The sequence below is a fragment of the Hyla sarda genome, chromosome 7 (genome assembly GCF_029499605.1).
Source record: "Hyla sarda isolate aHylSar1 chromosome 7, aHylSar1.hap1, whole genome shotgun sequence".
Lineage (NCBI taxonomy): Eukaryota > Metazoa > Chordata > Amphibia > Anura > Hylidae > Hyla > Hyla sarda.
Genome location: NC_079195.1, coordinates 54321603 through 54343045, shown reverse-complemented (window position 1 = coordinate 54343045; position 21443 = coordinate 54321603). Strand labels below are relative to the sequence as shown.

The window sequence follows — 21443 nt, the reverse complement described above, 5'->3', positions numbered from 1 at the left end:
TGAAGAAATGACCACTAGGGGTCTCCCTACCAGTCCTGGCAGCAAGCATTTCAGACTCATGCTGGAGTCCTAAACACTACGAGCTGCCAGTCTGCTTTGTTCACAAAGGAGAACACTCAGAGCTGCCAGCCTGCTTTGTTCACAACCTGTTTGGCTGTGAACAAAGCAGGCTGGCAGCTCTGAGTGTTTAGGACTCTAGTATGAGCCAGAAATGCTTGCTGACAGGACTGATCTGGAAAAATACAATAGAAAGAAGCATATTTTTCATTAACATGCTATTGGAAAGTTATTCAACATTCATTAATCTAAAATATATCAAAAGTTTATTTGATGAGAGGTACCCTTTAAGGAGGGCATAGGAAGTGGCCAGTCTGGGGTGTTGTGGCATCACTGACCTACTTTAGAGCACACTCATCATAAACTAAGTTGTACCGATCTTGTCCAAGAACCAAAAAAAGGGGGGAACAGACTTTGAGACTAGTGGCCACCTATGACACGGATACGTGGGGCAGCAATAATGGCACTGGATAGGTACCGATACATACTTTTGATGATCTCAATTCTTAAAGAGGTACTGGGCCCCAAGACATCTTATCCAGGGGATAAGATCTCTTATCACAGGGGGTCTGGCTGCTGGGACCCCCAGCGATCTCCGGGCTGGTGCCACAGCGTTCTGAGCACAGACGCTTGGAGCTTCCATGTTGGTGATGTCACGCCACACCCCCTCCATTCATGTCTATGGGAGAGGGAGTTACTGCCAGTACATAGCCGTCATGCCTCCTCCCATAGACATGAATAGAGGGGGGCTGTGGTCGCTCGTCATCCGGAACAGCGGCGAAGTTCACAGTGGCGACCTGCTGGGATCAGACATCTTATCCCCTGGATAGGGGATAAGATGTCTAAGCGCCGGAGAACCCCTTTAAGGCTGATACAGGTGCAGTGGCTGTGTAGCCTGTAAATATATCAAAGTGAGTAAAACTTTTACCAGTACTGTCACGTAGAAAACCTACTCAATTTGTGATTTCATTAATTGCAGAAGTAAGGGAGTGGTCTGCAAAATCACATGCTCCTGTGGTCTGAAATATATAGGAAAAACTATATGCAGATTTAGAACACGTGCCAGGCATGTGAATACTTCACATAATGGAGACTCTAATTCACTATGCTTTACAGGAACAGAACTTTTAAGACCACCAGCCAGAGGAGGTGATTGGGACAAATTGAGTCTGCAAAAGGAAAATCGATAGATTTTTTTTTTACCCCAAAGGACTTAATGAATATCTGAGCTTTGGGTGTTTCTTATAGTTCTATTTTGGTAACCCCATGGTCCCAGCAGCCAGTCATTTCTAAACTAGGGTATATATGGGTACCGCACACAGTCTCTTCTGTAGTATTATTCTAGACCTTGAATACCAGACAGGCCCTGTGGGCAACTATATTTATAGACTCAATCCCACTATTCAGTTTCTACCCATCAGGGGACATTCCGGTGTTAATCATCTTCCCGACTGTCACCAGCACTAATTGTTAATCTGTCCTCTAATTCCATTAATCCCAAGACATGTCCGCGTTGTTCTTTATGGACTAGTTTAATGTCCATTTTGTACTACATACAAAACTTAAAGGATACTAGGTTGAGTTCATGGGATAGACCAGGGCAGTGTCTACCTCTTGGTGGTTTTACCGACAGTCCCTGAGAAGTGATAGTACCCACTACATCTGACCCTTAGGAATTTGTAGGGTGCATTGTAGGAGTGACAGTGTATAAAGGTTCTTCTGCTCTGTCCATTGGCCCCTGGTCAACAATCATTTTCCCTTTGCAGAACTGTGGGCATCACCACACATGAAATATCAGGAGTGCGTAAGAACACTTCTTATATCTCCTTTACTGCATACTGTACTGTTGGTTCACCATCCATATGTAGGTATTTACATTTTTTTTAATCACCTTCTATATCTTTGCTACGACAGATCTGCTTTGGACTATATGACTGTGTTATGGGGGACTATTTTATTCGTTTTATTAGTGTACATCTCTTCTGTAAAGCGATAAAAATAATTATGGTGTTACATGAACCGGCCCTTTCTGACCAGATGTCTGATTTATAGAAAGAAATGACTTTTCTGAAGGCAGAGTGTAGATGACCCCTAAAATTGCTGGTAATATCACCTCTCGAAAATGAACATCCAAGTAAACAGATTGATAACCCAGTCAAATTCATGTCTACAAAACAACTAACATGCTACTTTGTATTGGCAATATCTTGTACCAGAAAATGCATACCACTGAGCATGACCCTCTTAAAGCCAGTTCCCATGGATGTTTAAAGACAGAGTCACTTGTTCACTCATTCCCATAGATGTGATGAGTTTGGAGGATGTATGTTAACTTGCTAACAGCTTTAGTTCAGCATTAAACACCAGACGGAGAAGAGACAGCCGTGTGTCCATTACAACTTCTGTCTGGCGTCTGTGCAGTATACTCTGGCTAAAGATGCTTTGTACCGAGCCAGCACTGCTACATTGATCTAGGGAACTTTCCTCATCAAAATATATGGAAGAATATATATATATATATATATATATATATATATATATATATATATAAATAAAAGAGAGCATGAGAACACAAAGTTCCTCAATGCTGGAGTTCTTAACTCTGTTAGACTACTGTCACATCCAAACCTATAGGTTGCGTGGGAGATTATACTTTCTATAACCGTTCTGAAGTTCTGTCTATAATGTCCTGTACAAAAATTCTGTTTGCAAGAATAAAAACCATCCTTCCTTTCATTGCTGCTTGAGGATTATAAAGTGATACGCACCTTTTTGTGGCATTTAGGCACCTTAGGCATTTCTACTTGACAAGACTCCATACATTTTTTAGTTTTTAGAAGATAAGTGCTTTTATGATTGTGTCAATGTTAACTTTTGTTTTGATTATTGTGTGCTTGTGTCGATTCTGCTTGTGTCGATTTTGCCTGGTCTTTTAGTCTCCTATGGCTCCGGTGATCTTATCTGCCTGTTTGTTTTGCTGTTTGCCCCTTCCGTCCCCGCACCACCAGGAGACTACAATGCCGGCAGTTAAGTGCGGCTCTGTAACCTGACTGCCAACATACAGAGGATGGTGTGCATTGTACTGATGGCGTGGCTGTGGGGCTTTGCTGATCATGAAGTCCCACATGGTCCCAGTTTTTGGGCAGTGGGAACTGCAGAGGAAGCAAGCTAACTGAGTGGATGTCAAACTTGGTGATTTCAAGCAAGTAAGCATGTTCAAACTGGTAGAAAGACACTGAGGCTGTAATTCATCTGTATTACAAATGAAATACACTACACAAGAGGGGGGGGGGGAAATCAGGCTTTTTTGACATAACTGGAGTATCACTTTAAAAGACAAAAAAAAACAAAACACAGCAATCACAACAATAATGTTAAAACAATTTACTTTGTGCAAAATTATGGATGAAAAGTTGTATATAGATGTAGTATTGTATAAAATTGTATATAGATGTACTTTAGTATTATATAATCTTTATGTTCAGCAGTTTATTTTTGAATTTGCACAAAAAGGAACATTACAGAATTAAAGCAACGAGCATAGTGACAACATGTCTAATAGACCCTCACTATTAATATTCCTGTAATTATAAGAGAACCCCATGAATCACAGGTCTGCATTTGTTAAGACAGCTAACAGAGCCATTCCTATATTATGCACCTGATCTCAGTCCCTGCCCTCTGTGCAGTAAACTAGTGGATTAAGGCCTTGGAGTCAAATGCCAGCACTCCATCACTGCCGGTGTCTTGCCTTTCTGGCTCCAGGGCCACAGCTAACATGGGAAGGCAAAATACATCACAAGGGTGAGCAGTGATCAGTGCAGCCAAGCCTGACCTGACAGATGACTCCTTTAGTGAGCTCTGAATTTAACGCTGGTGCCGGAGTCTCTGTGGCTTTATGCCACTTTTAACTCCGCTGTGCCCAGAGAGATGACAATGAATTACAAATTCTCTATTACACATAATAAAATCCTGGATACTCTATAACACAGATCTGAAAGCATCATCCTTCTAAAGGAAGATAACAAGTATAAAAAGATTAGTTATTACTATTACAAGACTACTCAGGAGGTGCTGAAACGTCAGAGGCATCCGGGACTATTGCTTTAGTGTGTGAGTAAAGGCCCCTACAGTTCAGCTGAGCGTGCATGTCATATCGATGGGGAGAAAGCCACAGCCAGATGCCTCTGGTGGTGGCTTATTTCCCAAACAACAAAAAGGATTGGGAAAGCTGAAATCCCACTTTAATGGCCATGCGATCCCCACTGGTTTTGGCTCAGATTGAAGGGAGTTTGTCAGTTGCAATTCATGTTCCAAACTGCTGAAACTGTTAGATGTTTTATGAAAGGTACCATGTCCTTGCACTCTGTGCTTCCATGAAAAAAGCCTTTATTATTTGGTTCAAGGAGTCAACAAGGAGTTCCCAAGACCATCCCTGTCCTACATAATTGACAGTCAGCTGGAAGCCAAGCCCCGTTTCCAGATCTGGCCACAGAGAACAATTTGTATGCACAGCACAGTAGTGAGACTTGGAGGCTGTGCCCTGATTGTCAATCAAGCAGGGATAAAGATGGGAAGAGGAGTGAGGAACAGTTCCAGCCCATCACACAATAGAGCTTCCCTGCCTCCATCCGTTCTGCTTTCATATGCCCGCCCACCTCATATGTTTATTGAGAACCTTTGCCAATGTGAGTGCACAGTGTGTGTGTGTGTGTGTGTGTGTGTGTGTGTGTGTGTGGTAGAGGAGGGGTATATGATAGAAGAGGGGACAGAGGCTGTGAAGCGCTGTATGCCGGCTACCGCTTCCATTGCGCAATAGCATATTAGCAATGGAGCCTAAAACTACTTGTACCTCCTGAACGGTGGCACCATTTGACCTGGTTCAGCCAAACTATAACCCTGTGTATTGGGTTTTAGTGCAGATGAACCACCTGTCAAGTTTCCCTTTAAATACATAAGTATGAATATAAAAACACACTTTAGCATTTAAAAAAAACCTTTACTATACATTCTCCACAGAAAGCAGCAGAACTGTTTTTTGGAAAGTATGTAGTAAGTGATATGTACTGTAAAGCACTACTCCTCCATCCACATGGGACACTTAAACCATTCTCTGAATCAGTGGGGCTCCTCTGAGAAAAAAAATGTAAATCAGATCGACAAAACCAACCATGTATATGGGTAATTTACCTTAATGGTACAAGATATCAAAGCAGAAGGAATTAAGGTAACAGGCTTAAGCTGTCGGCAGATCCTATCCATTTGATAATGTAATGTATGAGTAGCGGCAGACAGTCCCTTGACATCTGCCATTGTGGATAACAAGAGTCAGACAGGTTGGACTTTTACCTACCCAATAGTTTATCGGATATAAGTGGCACCAGTGAGGTTTGTCAGCAGCTTATCTCCCCTTCATCACTCAAAGAAAAGCCAAATGTGTGTGTTAATAAAGGAATCTTTCTTAGATGACCGGCATTAAAGTTGAATCTATACTATGCCAAGTTGCTTGAAAAGTAGGAGGGAAAACAAAAAAAGTATAAAATATTTTACAGCCATTATATACCATGCATTCAGAAAGTCTTCAGAACATTTCACTTTTTGTTATGTTGCAGCCTTGTGTACAAAACAAAAAATAAAATCAGATTTCTTCCCATTCTGCACTCAATACACAGTGTGAAAACCGAATTTAAGAAGTTTTTGAAATTTATATAAAAATAATAAAGACATTTTTTTTTATACACCCTTATTCAGACCCTTTGCTGTGACAAAAGGTCAGGGAGCCTTCCATTTCTCTTAGACTAGCAGTTGTGCTCAGACAGGATTGTGTGGATGTAAGGGGCTAAAAAACAAAACCTTTCTGAATGTACTTTAGGAGCTGTCCAGAGAGATCAGCAGCAAGCACTGGGCAATACTATGGTCCAGTGCAGAGACTCCCTACGGGGGGGAATCTCCATTCCTCAAACTCTTTTTGGCAACTGCTGCCACAAAGAAGCTTTGTGTATGAGTGAGTAAAGCACTTTATAACTTAATGTTCTGGCCAAGATTTGTTACCTATTTTCATGCCAAACATATCTGCAAACTGCACTGGAGCCTTCTATTAAACTCCTGAGCAGGTTTCAGGAACGTTACATACATTTCGAGCTGAATGGACTGCACTCCAGGTCAGTAATTTGCAATGATCTGCACCCTGTGTTTAGGTCTGGCGCCTCTGTATGGCTGCACTGAGGCATCACGTCTGACCTATGGACTAGCCTGTATGCAAAATTTTTGGGACTTCCACAACTATGCCAGATGGTAACTAGGTTTTATTGTGGAACCTAACCTATGTTCAATTAATATAGTATTTTTGGAGAAAAGAACCTGTGTGTCTACATATAGAATTGCAAATCTACAGACCATAGATTTCTATGAAATGAATTTGGCTTCTAAACAGTGTCATCTGGTGTGGTTGGTCCAATTAAATAAAAAACAAAACACAAGATTGATTCAGGATGACCACACAAGATTGTCTATAGGGTTTGGCCATTTGAGCTTAAGGTGCACTGGATGGGCCACTGAATGCAAATGGATTCAGCTTGTTACATTAGGTTTTCTCATCAGGCTTCCAATCGCCAGACACATGTACTTAGCCCAAGCCATGTAAAATTATCAGAAATAAAGCCATGTTATGTACTATTGTTTTCAATTATCTTATTATACAATAGCACATAACATGGCTTTATTGATATTGAGAGCTCACACTTATAGGGTAGGTGCATCTGTGATTTCAATGTGACTGGATTCCTAGTAAGCTACTGGTATTCCCAATGGAAGCGAAAGGGACCCCTTTAGGCATAGTAAATTGTGATTAAGATATCACAAGAGAGCCAGAGTCAACACAGACCTTGACCCATGCAACTTGTCAAACAATGCTGTGACATTATATGTGGAAGTATTAGTTACAGCGCTGAAGGAGACAAGATTTAACACACAAAGCAAAAGCAAACACCACTAAAAACACCCCCCTTATCATATCTGAATACATGAATGTGAATGAGCATAGTCCGCATAGGTGTCTGTCTGACTTTTACCTATATCTATACTGAACGCTGCTGGTTTCCTTTTAATGTAGTAAGGACTTGTTAATAAACCAAAATGCAGGGTCACAAATACTAGAAGGAGGGCATCTACTCAAATGGGTGTTCATTTTAGCAAATACATTATATTCAATAAATACTTCAAAGATGTGAAGACTTTTGCCTCTGTCCGATATCCTTCTGTGTAATAGGACCGGCTGATGAATAAAGGAACACTTGTCCATCATCTGATTGAGTCGTTTTGACCAGTCAGAAAAAAACATCTGTAATGTGCAGCCAAATAAACAATCCACAGATCGTTCACGTTACCCTGCCTGCCTGATACCGAGCAATGTTGTTAATAGGAGATCAAGGAGATTGGCCCTCTTACGGTGGGAACACACATTGCAGATGTTCTGCAGCAGAAATTGCGCCAAAGGCAGAAGTAGATTCAACTAGAAGGGGAGGGTATAATACCTTCCTTTATATTTCCCCTTCCAGTTGGATCCACTTCTGCATTTGTGCAATGTCTCTAGAGCTGCAACGATTAATCAGCTTTATCGATAAAGGGAATCATCAATTATTTCCTTAATTGAATAATCAGAAGTTAGGGGGCGTGGCCTAGAAACATGAAAACCCTAACTATAGTTACTACCCTGCCCCTACATGTCCCCTCCGCCTCCCCTTAATCTCCGATGCCTCCCAAAGATGCTGCTGGCCGGGGGCTTGGAGTGCAGTCCCGAGCTGGCGCCGCCTCCTGCTCTTTAGCGCCTATGGTCCTGACATCGCAGAACCCCCCCATGGTCCGGCCAGAAGCTCAGTTATCCATCCACCCTGCAATGACAGACCTTCCTGGTGCAGGAAGATGGATGCCATCACTAAGGTCTGTGTACTGCTCCTTCTTCCATGCAGCAAAGCTCCGGCTCATAGGTAAACCCTTCAGGTACTGTCCCCTCTCCCCCTGTTAACCCTTCAGGTACTGTCCCCTCTCCCCCTGTTAACCCTTCAGGTACTGTCCCCTCTCCCCGTTAACCCTTCAGGTGCTTTCCCCTCTCTTTTCCCTCTGTTAACTCTTCAGAAGCTGTCCCATCTTTCTTTCCCTCGTTAACCCTAATCCCTTTTAATTTATTTCCCTCTGTTAACCCTTCAGGTGCTCTTTCCCCCCGTTAACCCTTCAGGTGCTGTCCCATCTTTCCCTCATTAACCCTAATCCCTTTTAATTTCTTTTTATCCAATTCATTGATTAAAGATCATCATTAGTTGCAGCCCTAGTGTTTTCCAAACTTATCAGGCTTTGTAATACAGTCCATACACTATGAAGCTTTATTGTTTACTTTCAGTGGGCAAAAATAGATAGATGTGTAATCGCTATAGGTCCAAGCACCACTACCCTCACTGCTTGCTCCATTCACTGTCTATGGTGCTAACAGTGGTGCTGTGCCATCTCTTCCCCTGAATGGAGCAGTGGCCATGCAGGAGCACGACTCCTCCATCCACATGGGACACAAACCATTCTCTGAATAAGTGGGGGTCCTCCGAGAAAAAAAAACAACAACAACTTTGATTTAAAGACAACCGCTACCATACAAGAAGCCATCTGATGACTAATTGTAATATTAAAGCTCTGCCCACACAGCATCATTGCTTCTATTGACAAAAGGAGCCTCAAAAGTACATCTGGTTTTGAATACTTCTTATAGCAAAATGTTATATCTATTAAAGGGGTACTTCGGTGAAAAACATTTTGTTTTCATATCAACTAGCTGCTGAAAGTTAAACAGATTTGTAAATTACTTCTATTAAATAAATCTTAATAATACCAGTACTTATCAGCTGCTGAAGTTGAGTTGTTCTTTTTTCTGTATGACCACAGTGCTCTCTGCTGACACCTCTCTGTCTGTCTCAGGAACTGTCCGGAGCAGGAGAGGTTTGCTATGGGGATTTGCTCCTACTCTGGACAGTTCCTGAGAGAGAGGTGGCAGCAGAGAGCAGTGGTTAGCTGATAATTGTCTGATTAATTGGCGGGTGGTTAGATTGCTGGGACCCTAACAGGGGTCTCTTGTTCATTGAGAGAATGGAGCGCACATGTTAAACCACCACTCTTCGCTCACTATGGGACTGTCAGACTACGGCTGATTGGCCGCCTAAGAATTCTGGCCTATATTCTGACAGAATATTAAAGGGACAGGTCCGCTCTGTGCGTCATTTATCTATAGTCCACTACATTTCACTACCCAGAGAGATACCCCTGCACAAGCGGTTGTCTGCACCGCACTTGATGTTGTAAGGATCTATAAACAAATCGTCACTGAATCAAGAAAACACGTGGTGAGTGCCCTGTTCTTCTATATTCCACTGCGTTCATGAAGGGAATACTTTCCAACCACATCTCTGACTGGTAAGTGACAGATTTCTGTGTATACTAGCGATGTCCTGACAGATATAAGCAGGTTCCTAACCATGTGCCCGCGATAGGATGGCTGAAATAAGACAAACCCACTTAGGTGGCACAGAGATCGCCAGCAAAAAATAACCATATTTTCATACCAAAAATGTCTTTTTGTTAGGATAGTTTGCACATAATCTAAGGGTACGTACACACGTGGGGGAATTTCCTTGCAGCATGTTTCCTGCCACAAGTTTGAATGGGGCGGGCTCTCCACTGGATGCTCATAGCAGATATTCTGCTGTGAAAAATCCACCACAGACCCTATTTACTTCAATGGGGTTTGCGGCTGATTTTCCGCAGCAGAAATTCCACTGCCAAAAATTTGCCGCTGACAGTCCGTGGAAAGCAAATCTGCCTGTGCGAATATACCCCTTAAAGTGAGTTTCTACCAGTGCTGTGGAGTTGGAGTCGAGGAGTCGGACCAAATTTTGGGTACCTGGAGTCCGAGTCGGCAAACAATGCACCGACTTCGACTCCTACTTAAAAAAAAAAAAAGCTAATTTAAATGTCCCTATTCACAAAAAGTTATAATTAATGACTTCTCTACTGTAAGAATAAAGACCAGTGCATACAGTGCCTCACGTAACCGCAACATGAACACGTTAAGTGACCGTGAAGAAGCTTTTCATGTGCTTCACTATATGGCATGAAATGCACAATTAGGAGCGGCAATACTTATACTTTCCATAGTGTTGTGTTCTGCTGTTACAGGGAACCCATGGGTAACCTAGCCTCTCACTGATAAGGGATTAAGTAAATATGTTTTTTGTAGGACTAGAGACATTTATATAAGTGAAGGGAATGGAGGGTCAATAGTTCAAGACTGAAGCTGTAAACCATTGGAAAAACTGCTGCCATTCAGCTAAGGCTATAAAAACTTGTAAACTCCGATTGCTAGCTTAAACTTTAAACATGACTATGGGATTCTACTAGGGAAATCATGTTTTATAATAAATGCCCCTTCCTGGATCCTCCCACTGCCCTATCTTCAGCAGCAGATCAGCACAAAAAAAGGAGAAGGCAGCAGCTTCTGCCCAACTACCTCTCTCTGCTGGAAGAGCTTAGAAGAACTTGGTGGAACAGCTTCTTGGATTCAACTGTAAGTGTTTATAAATACATTCGCATATTAATACAGAGGAGTCGGGGAGTTGGAAGTACAAAAAACTGTGGAGTCGGAACATTTATCTACCGACTCCACAGCCCTGGTTTCTACATCACACTTTCATGTATCTATAAACTTAAAAAAAACAAAATCTGTAGACTGGAATGTATCATCATATCTGCACCTGCGGGTCACGTGCCATATGTTGCTTCATATTTTCTTCAGCTGATTTGCTACCCATTGACTTATTTTCAGGTAGCAAAATATGCAGCAGCAAATATGCATCTATATACGGCACGTGTGACCCTGTGAGAACAAAATGTAGGTGTATTGGAAATAGGACCCAGCAGACTAGTATGGGCTTCAACATTTCACCAGTTAGTGACAAGGTCCCTATAGCTTTTATAACTCTGGGGGGCAAATGCCAAGTGCAGGTTAATGGAACAATAAAAATGGCAATAACCTACAATTCATCAGAGAATATCTTCAGCTGCAGGGATCCCAGACACGAGTCCTTATTACAAAAAGGACTTCATGCTCACCCTTAAATCAAGAACCCCCTTAACACTATTGGCCAGGGTTATATAACAAATGGCAGACCCTGAGATTTACACACTTCTGCCCTGCAGTCATCATATTCAGCATGATCAATCCAGAGCAGCAGCCACCTTGTCAAGCGCGGTTCTGACCGCCCAGGGGACAAGTATAATCAGAACCTCAGCTGGCAGCTCCAAGGTGGTTGGGTTGTGGTAACAGCAAGAAACGCTCCACTGCATTCTACTTCTTGTGATGTTCAGCTGTATGAGGATGTGATTCCTTGTATTATTCTCCAACAATGGCTTAGCACAGTGTTTGTTAACCAGGGTGCCTGCAGGTTTTGCAAAGCTACAACTCCCTCCCAGCATGCTGAGAGTTGTAGTTCTGCAACACCGGGAGGCTCCTTAGTTGGGAAACAATGCCTTAGGCTACAGAAAATTACTAGAGCCTTATGTAAAAAGTTAAAATAAATAAATATAAAAAAACAACAGACTATATTCACACTTGCGCATATTTTTTTTATATATACCAAATGTGTCACAAGCCTGGAAGAGGTTATCCAGAATTTAAAAAAACATAGCGACTTTCTTTAAAAAAATGCACCACACGCGTCTTCAGGTTGTGCGCAATATTAACACTCTGCTCTGTTCACTTTAAAGGGGTACTCTGGCGGAAAACTTAATTTTTTAAATCAAAAAGTTTTTTAAATCAGAAAGTTAAACAGATTTGTAAATTGGCACAATAGATGAATGTAGCCAGCACATAAAATCCTTAGTTTATTGATATCTCATTAAAAGTTCCATAGAAAGGCAGGTAGGGGAGTAAATCAGGCACTATCATGTACAGTTACCAGCTTGGAGATGGGTCCCTTCATTTCAACGCGTTTCGGGTCAAGGACCCTTAGTCAATGCCATGCCTAAGGGTCCTTGACCCGAAACGCGTTGGCGTGAAGGGACCCATCTCCAAGCTGGTAACTGTACGTGATATTGCCTGATGTACTCCCCTACCTGCCTTTCTATGGAACTTTTAATGAGATATCAATAAACTACAGATTTTATGTGCTGGCTACATTCGTCTATTGTGCTGCTTGTCCTGAGGATTGCCGTGCACTGGAGGCTCAGGTGAGCTGATCAACTCCTTTTCTACTAGATTTGTAAATTCCTTCTATTAAAAAAAATGTTAATCCTTCACATATTAGCATCTGTATACTACAGAGGAAATTCTTTTCTTTTTGGATTTCTTTTTTGTCACGACCACAGTGCTCTCTGCTGACACCTCTGTCCCTGTCAGGAACTGTCCAGAGCAGGAGAAAATCCTGATAGCAAACATATGTGGCTCTGGACAGTTCCATGAACGGACAGAGGTGTCAGCAGAAAGCACTGTAGTCGTGAGAGAAATCCAAAAAAGAAAAGAATTTCCTCTGTAGTATACAGCCGCTAATAAGTACTGGAAGGATTAAGATTTTTTTTTAATAGGAGTAATTTACAAATCTGTAAATTTCTGGCACCAGTTGATTTAGAAAAAAAAAAAAACAACAATAATCCACCGGAGTACCCCTTTAATGGAACCAAGCTGCAACAGCACAAAAACTAAGGACAAGAGTGGTGCTATTTTTAAGAAAGCATCTGTTTTTAATGGTGGATACCCCCTTTAAAATGGGCCAGGCATAAGCCAAATGAGACTGTTTTGTTATATGTTGGGCCAATATACATCAGCAAGCTACTTTATTCCCCACTCCATTAAAAACTTGTTTTTTATACAGGCAAACATGCAAAACAAAGTTACTGCACATTAGACTTAAAGGGGTTATCCAGGAAAAAATCAACTGGCTCCAGAAAGTTCAACAGATTTGTAAATGACTTCTATTAAAAAATCTTAATCCTTTCAGTACTTATGAGCTGCTCAGTTGAGTTGTTCTTTTCTGTCTAAGTGCTCTCTGATGACAGGTGTCTCGGGAACCGCCCAGTTTAGAAGCAAATCCCCATAGCAAACCTCTTCTACTCTGTGCAGTTCCCGATACAAGCAGAGATGTCAGCAGAGAGCACTGTTGCCAGACAGAAAACAACAACTCAACTTCAGCAGCTGATAATTATTGAATGGATTAAGATTTTTTTTTTTTTATAGAAGTAATTTACAAATCTGGTTACATTTCTGAAGCCAGTTGATATATAAAAAAAAACTTTTTTTTTCCTGGAATACCCCTTTAACATAAGAGTAAATAGGCAGTAAATACAAGTGCATGCCAAACAATAACATACGTCACAGCTATATGTGCAGCATTTAAAAGCTATGGAAATTTAGAAATTCTATATAACTTTTCCAATATGGCTTAATTAAGAATTCTCTACCCCATTCGCTGTACATCAGCTTTTTGCTGTAAAACCTGCCACAGAGCGCCTCCTCTGTCAATGATAAGAACTGCAGTTATTTTGCAGCTGACAAGCACTCAATGGGGGGCAGGTGGATGGAGCAAACTATAGAGCGGCAGACAGAGGCCATTTACTGGACAATGAGGATGTAAAGAAGGTAGAGGAAGAACACCAGCCAAGTGTCTGACATTTCCTTGCTCAGTCCAATACATCCACATTAGAGATGAGCGAACTTACAGTAAATTCGATTCGTCATGAACTTCTCGGCTCGGCAGTTGATGACTTATCCTGCGTAAATTGGTTCAGCCTTCAGGTGCTCCGGTGGGCTGGAAAAGGTGGATACATTCCTAGGAAAGAGTCTACTAGGACTGTATCCACCTTTTCCAGCCCACCGGAGCACCTGAAAGCTGAACTCATTTATGCAGGATAAGTCATCAACTGCCGAGCCGAGAAGTTCGTGACGAATCGAATTTACTGTAAGTTCGCTCATCTCTAATCCACATGTTTGTCTAGCACAGCGGTCTTCAAACGGTGGCCCTCCAGATGTTGCAAAACTACAATTCCCAGCATGCCCGGACAGCCGTTGGCTGTCCGGGCATACTGGGAGTTGTAGTTTTGCAACATCTGGAGGGCCACAGTGTGAAGACCGCTGGTCCAGTAGATAGAAGTCCATATGAGCATTCATGAGAGGAGGAAGGAGAAGCTGCTGTAAAATATGTCAGAAGATTTGTAAATGGCGTACAGCAAAAACGGCTAAATTTATTTTTTTAACTAAACCCCATTGGAAAAACAACATTTACCATGCTACAACTCGAAAGAGCCATATTCCCTTTACATGATGTTCATCCGCAGTAAAAGATTTACAGGGGCTTTATCAATAATATTGATGGCACAATCACTAGATACATCATCAATGCCCGATCGAAGGGCCTCAGTTCCTTCAATTTTGGGATAAATGAAGGTCCCAGCAGTCAAACACCGTATTGGAAATGCAGCCTCAGTTCTGTTTAGGAGTTTACATCACTGATGGCCGGTCATTTACTGAGCCCTGGACTCTGGCTATGGAACACAACACACACCTGAGATACACTAGTCCAAGTGCGTTGATGGACTAGCGGGAAGCCTAGAACTCTACACAGCCTCCGCAATGTATCAGTGTTAAATATCTTTACACATCAGTCATTAAAGGGGTTATCCAGGAAAAAAAAACATTTTTTTTTTTAATTATATATCAACTAGCTCCAGAAAGTTAAACAGATTAGTAAATTACTTCTATTAAAAAATCTTAATCCTTTCAGTACTTATGAGCTGCTGAAGTTGAGTTGTTCTTTTCTGTCTAAGTGCTCTCTGATGACACGTCTCGTGAACCGCCCAGTTTAGAAGCAAATCCCCATAGCAAACCTCTTCTGCTCTGTGCAGTTCCCGAGAAAAGCAGAGATGTCAGCAGAGAGCACTTTTGCCAGACAGAAAACAACTCAACTTCAGCAGCTGATAATTATTGAAAGGATTAAGATTTTTTAATAGAAGTAATTTACAAATCTGTTTAACTTTCTGGAGCCAGTTGATATATATATATATATATAAATAAAAAATAAAGTTTTTTCCTGGAATATCCCTTTAACTGACAGATCAAACCTTCTCCTTTTCTCTTTACAAAAGAGGTTCTGCAGCAGCATTTTATCATGCACTGTCCTCAACTTGTTCATAAAGAGACTTTCTTATTCATCAACCAGCTCCTTAAATAATAATCCACTTTTACTCTATGACCAGCACTACCAATGGACTGATTGTCTTCTTACCTTGGAGGAAAGGTGATGTCCAGTTCAAACAACCTGTCTTTAAACACTGATAACTCCTTGTCAAATTCTAAAAGCTAAAAAAAACAAAATGGAAAAAAAAAAAAGACAATAAGAATGGTTTACGCTTTAATATACATAACAAAAATGACCTTATTGAACATTCTACCCATTTTAAAGACAGCATTTCAGGTAATACAGTGATCCCTCAACTTACAATGGCCTCAACATACAATAGTTTCAACATACAATGGTCTTTTCTGGACCATTGTAACTTGAAACCAGACTCAACATACAATGCTACGGACAGTCCAGATCTGTGATACCTGTCACAACTGGAGGAACTGACCAATCAGAATGGGCATTTTACTGGTAAATCACCTGTATTACAGAAGTGAATGCACTGACTGGGTGTCTGGTAGCGCCCCCAACAGTACAGGGAGGAACTACAAATCCTGTACTACTCCTTACCTGTGCCAGAGTTAGCTGCTCCTTTGGACACCAAGTAAGGGCGGCTCCATTTGGGACACTTTATGTACTGTATAGGACCCTGAAGAAGCTCCTGTCCTCTACATAAACCATTGTTTCCCAACCAGGGTGTCTCCAGCTGTTGCAAAACTACAACTCCCAGCATGCCCGGAAACACTGACATAGACAATGATTACAGCTCCCAGCAGATCTTTCTTACTTTTATATGTAAGGATTTGCTTTATCTCTATTAGTTATCTACTTATTTATCTTTAATCCTCCCTTTTTCTTTTTTTTTAGATGACATTTTGGGGCTTCAGAACCAATTACCAGGTTTCCATAGAGTTATGGTCTCAACATACAATGGTTTCAACATACAATGGTCGTCCTGGAACCAATTAATATTGTAACTTGAGGGACCACTGTACTTAGCATTTATCTCTCTGGAAGAATTTTCCCTGCAGATGTTCATGGCCATGAGCTGTGAACATCAATGAGTTACCTAGGAGGATTCATCCAAGTATCACACAATTAACTTCTGCAGAATAAAAAGGTGCAGCCAACCCCTTAGTAATTGGAAGTACGGTAAGTGTAGGATGCTAACACGCAATTTTTGGTGCAAAAGTTTTTTATCTTTTTTTTATTTTGTGTCTTAAAGGAGTACTCCCCTGGAATTATATATATATATTTTTAAATCAACTGGTGCCAGAAAGTTAAAGGGGAACTCTGGTGCAAAAAAAAAAAATGTTTTCAAAACAACTGGCTTTAGAAGGTTAAACAGATTTGTAAATTACTTCTATTTAAAAAATATCAACCCTTCCGGCACTTTTCAGCTTCGTAAACTACAGATATACTACAGAGAAATTTGTGAAGTTCTTTCCAGTCTGACCACAGTGCTCTCTGCTGACACCTTTGTCCGTGTCAGAAACTGTCCAGAGCAGCATAGGTTTTCAATGGGGATTTGTTTCTAATCTGGACAGTTCCTAACATGGACAGAGGTGTCAGCAGAGAGCAATGTTGTCAGACTGGAAAGAACTTCACAAATTTCTCTGTAGTTTAAAGCAGCTCATAAGTACTGGAAGGCTTCAGATTTTTTAATAGAAGTAATATACAAATTTGTTTAACTTTCTGGCACCAGTTGATTTGAAAAAAAAAAAATTTCCACTTGTTTTCACCAGAGTTCCCCTTTAAAGAGATTTGTAAATTACTTCTATTTACAAATGGACACCTATGTCCATTTTAGGAACTGTCCGGAGCAGGAGAGTTTTGCTATGGGGATTTGCTCCTACTCTGGACAGTTCCTAACATGGACAGATGTGTCAGCAGAGAGCACTGTGGTCAGACAAAGGAAATTCAAAAAGAAAAGAACTTCCTCTGGAACATACAGCAGCTGATAATTACTTAAAGGGTTAAGATTTTTAAATAGAAGTAATGTTTTCCAGTGGAGTACCCCTTTAAGGATCTAGTTGTCCAAAGCCATTCATTTTGACAAGATTGACTGACTGTCTAATGTCTATTCCTCCTTATTCTCCCCCCAACATATGAAGTTGGGGGAGAGAAGGATCAGGCAATGTTGGATTTCCACTGCCTGATACTTTTGTTTGCTGATCGTTCATACGTACTTGGGAATAGAGGGACAGCTGTCAGATATACAAATCAATTGGCGCTTGTTGAAAGAACAATTTACAAAGGGTAAGGGTCTATTCACATGGCAGAGTTTCCGCTTGCAAAATCCTGCCTCAAATTAAAGCCCATAGACTTCTATGGGATTCCGCACTCCCATTCACACTTCTGAATTTACGCTAGCGTAAATTCAGAAGTGTGAATGGGAGTGCGGAATCCCATAGAAGTCTATGGGCTTTAATTTGAGTCGGAACTTCGCAAGTGGAAACTCTGCCGTGTGAATAGACCATAAGGCTAGGTTCAGACTACGGAATTTCAGCCTGCAATTCCTCTTTGAAACTGCAGGTGGAAATTCCGCTTGCTAAAATGTATAGTGTAGTGAATGGGTTTCCGTTCACAAATTTACACTTCGGAATTTGTGAAGCGGAATTTGTGAACGGAAAATCCGCTTGGAAATTTCCACCTGAAGAAAGGGGTTGCTCTTTCTTCAGGCGGAAATCCGTGCGTATCACATTGCAGTCTATTGGAGACTACAGTGTCCTCGGGGTCCTAGCGCCGACTGATTCAGTCAGCGCTGGCCGCACTCGGAATCTCCGGGCGGAAATCTTCTGCCCGGAGATTCCGTAGTCTGAACCTAGCCTAAGAGATAGCAGTGTCACATCCGTTGTCAGCAGCACATCCCATGCTCACACGTTGACGTGCTGCAGGGAAACAAACAATTGTTATTTACAACACTTTGTAACTTATTCGTGGGACAAAAAAGCAACAATATACTAATAAAAGTGATAAAGCACAGAGAGGATAAACATGTGAGGTGCATACAGTTAACCTTCAATCTTTTTTTCACAGACAAACATTATTGATTTAGTCAGACAATTTGTAAAACGAACTACAACTACTAAGAACGCAAATTATATTATTTGGTTATAGTAAACTAAAGCGGTCCAGTGATGTTCACAGTCCTAAGGCATCATATCCTAGACAACTTCCTGGCCCTACAATGGTGTCATCAGGAGCCGATCCTCCTACTCCGGCTCTGCGCTTACCCGGCATTCATTAATCATGTCCCATCTCACAGCTGTGCCGATACCATTGTATGGGTGGGAGATGTTCTGCAGGAAATTACATTTTGTCCTTTTTTGCCCCTTGTCTCCTCATAAATCATTTTGGAGATGTGCAATTAGCAGCTATCTGTACACATTAATTATCAATGTGAGGAGCAGCTACCAAAGCTACCGTCGGCATCACCCATCACACCGGCAGCCAAGCTTAGGCCTGCAAAAGTTTTAGGTAGTTTACCTGTGAGCTGAGCAGATGGGCACACCGTAACCTTTATTTTTAACCCCTTCATCAACAGCATTTAAGGGCGATATTTTATTTTTTATCCTTGCGCTCTACTAAAATAAAAATAAAAATAAAGAATATGTTTTCCATTTCCATAGCCTAACACCAAATCCTTTTGGGTTACATACAATGTTTTGATCCCCTTTAAATCCATGTTTTCAGGTGACCTAAAACCAGAAATTCTGCCATTGTGATGTATTTTTTTCCTTTTACAGAATTCACTGTGCAGGATAAAATAATCTAGTTTAAATAGTTCTGACATTTAGGAAAGAGATACATACATATACACTCATATACAAACTTTTTTTTTTTCTTTTGACAGGAATACAAAAATAGGAGGCAGAGGGGCCTTAAATAAAACCATGGCTGTCATCTTTTCATCTAATTCAGCATCTTGCATTTGCATACATAAAAGGTTGCAACAGCTTCTTAAAGGCATTGGGGGTGCTTTGGGGGAATCTGTCTCCTCTAACTGTGGCATCTAGAAGGTTAAATGTCTGGGATTAGAAGTTGCGGGGGTGGCTATTTTGATTTCTCGGCCCTGTCCTGTTCAGGTCAACTCCTCTACTGTGGACCCTGGGGGGCGTTTTGTCATCGTTGAGGGTACATTGGGAGGTAGGCCCTTACTGCTTTATAATATTTATGCTCCTAACTCTTCTCAGATCCCCTTCATTTGCAGGGTCCTCGCTAAGCTTCACAAATATCCTCCATCTGCAGGGCTGCTGTGCGGTGATTTTAAATTTGCTTTTCTCTCCTTCCATGGACCGGCACTCCCTGACTGGCTCCCCTCCCTCTCCTGCTCAATTGCGCCTGGCATCTGCTTTTCTTCGAGTGATTCGCTCCTCCTCTTAATACAATCTCTGGCGAATTAACCACCTGACTGATCGGTCTTTTCTTTTTATTCTCACCCTCATCGGCTGCATACCCATATCGACTATTTTCTTCTGTAATGGTGCGGGAATGGGGTTCTAGAGGGCTTTTTTGTTGGGCTGATGTAGTGCACTTCCGTTCACCCACCCTCCTACCGTTTGAGCAGCTGATGTCTCATGATGGTCTTCCCTCCTCTGAGCGGTTTCATTACCTCACACTTAGACATTACATGTCCTCTTCCTTGAGCTCCCCGGTGGTCTCCTTGCCCACAAGCTTTGAACAGTTGTGCCATCGGGGACCGCAAGTGGAAGGCCTTTCGGCTATCGACTCGGTTCTCAACTCTCCCCTGGGAGGGGCTGCACCCAATCAATCATTGCTATATGGGCCACTGGGAGGAGGTTTTGAATACCTGTATTACTGTTCCTCAATGGAGGGTGATTTGGGAAAGGGCCTCTAAGGCCTCGATCTGTACAGCAAATAAGGAAACATAGTTCAAGATGCTGATTGGTTGGTATCACACTCCTGAATTTCTCAATACATTGAACCAATGCTGGCGTTGTGGGGTGGGAGTTGGGTCGACATTTCATATAGTCTGGTCCTGTCCACTCATAGGGGGATTTTGGAAGGTGGTGGCCCGGTTAATCAGCTCAGTTCTGAAAGTTTTTGTCCCCCTTGATCCTCTAGTCTACCTCCTGCATCTGTCTCATACTGCCCTGTCCAAGAGGCCGTTGAAATTGTATATGCATATTGTTTTGGCTGCCAAAACATTAATTGCTACATATTGGGAGAGAACACTTCCCCCATCAGAGAGCGATTTAATAGCCTGTATAAGAGAGATCCGATCCCTGGAGTTGTTGACTGCTTTGCTTAATACTGTACCGTTCTGTCTGTTTGGGATCCATGGGATCGCTTTACTGACAGTCAACTTCGTTGAGAGGCTCCACTTGTTTTTGTACTGCCCTTCCCTCCCCTTCGTCTCTTTGTTGTGGGTTTGTTTTATGTTGTGTTGTCCTTTTTTTTGTATTTAACTTCTTGTGTATGCCTATGTATGCTTTCTTAGTCATCGCTATTATTTTCCATTGGTTTCATATTAATAATTATATCTCCATTGTTTGTGGACTCTTGTATTTTGTACTCACTTGCACTTCTATTATTGTACTTGCTTTGTTTGAACAAAAACTTTAAAAATTACAAAACTAAAATGTCTGGGATTAGAGACCTTCGCTTTAATGCACACACAGCAACCAGATATTTAAATTTAGCCCTCAATAACAAAATAATTTAGTTAAAATACAATTTTTTCCAGGCCGCTACCATGTTTGGATATTACAATTACAAAGATCTGGATCATCACAAGCCAAAAGCACCACTAATTTTGGTATTTAACAGATATCCATAGTATCTAAAATTTAGATGATGCATTTGCAGTTTTTTTTTAAATGATCCTAGTGTTTGTAAGTGTCCCAGTAGCTGGATCCCCCCCCCCTCCCCAAAATCAAATCACATTTTCAACAAAGGTGAAAAAGATGGCACCAATTGGTGAAAAAAAAAAAAAAAAAAAAAACCCTTTTCAGCCATTTTACACTTTGTTGTGGCACACAATAAATCCAGCCATATGAAGATGTTGTTCAGTTGAAAAATGTGTGTTTTAAAAAAAAAAATCTCTTACAACTATGTGTTTCGTGCATAAATGCGCATTGAAATCTCTCTAAAACCATAGACCTGCAAAAAATCTGAAGTGGCTCCCATCAAAGACTTAAAATGGTTCAAAAT

The 21443-nt window shown here is 41.3% G+C and overlaps 1 protein-coding gene across 2 annotated transcripts in view; it reads right to left on the bottom strand.

The window, feature by feature from the left end:
* INPP5A (inositol polyphosphate-5-phosphatase A) overlaps positions 1–21443 on the bottom strand; it is a 468069-nt gene that overhangs the window by 42707 nt on the left and 403919 nt on the right. For both annotated transcript variants that reach the window (XM_056529200.1, XM_056529199.1), the window contains exon 12: positions 15369–15442. In XM_056529200.1, the coding sequence (XP_056385175.1) occupies positions 15369–15442 (74 nt within the window). The remainder of the gene's footprint in view (positions 1–15368; positions 15443–21443) is intronic.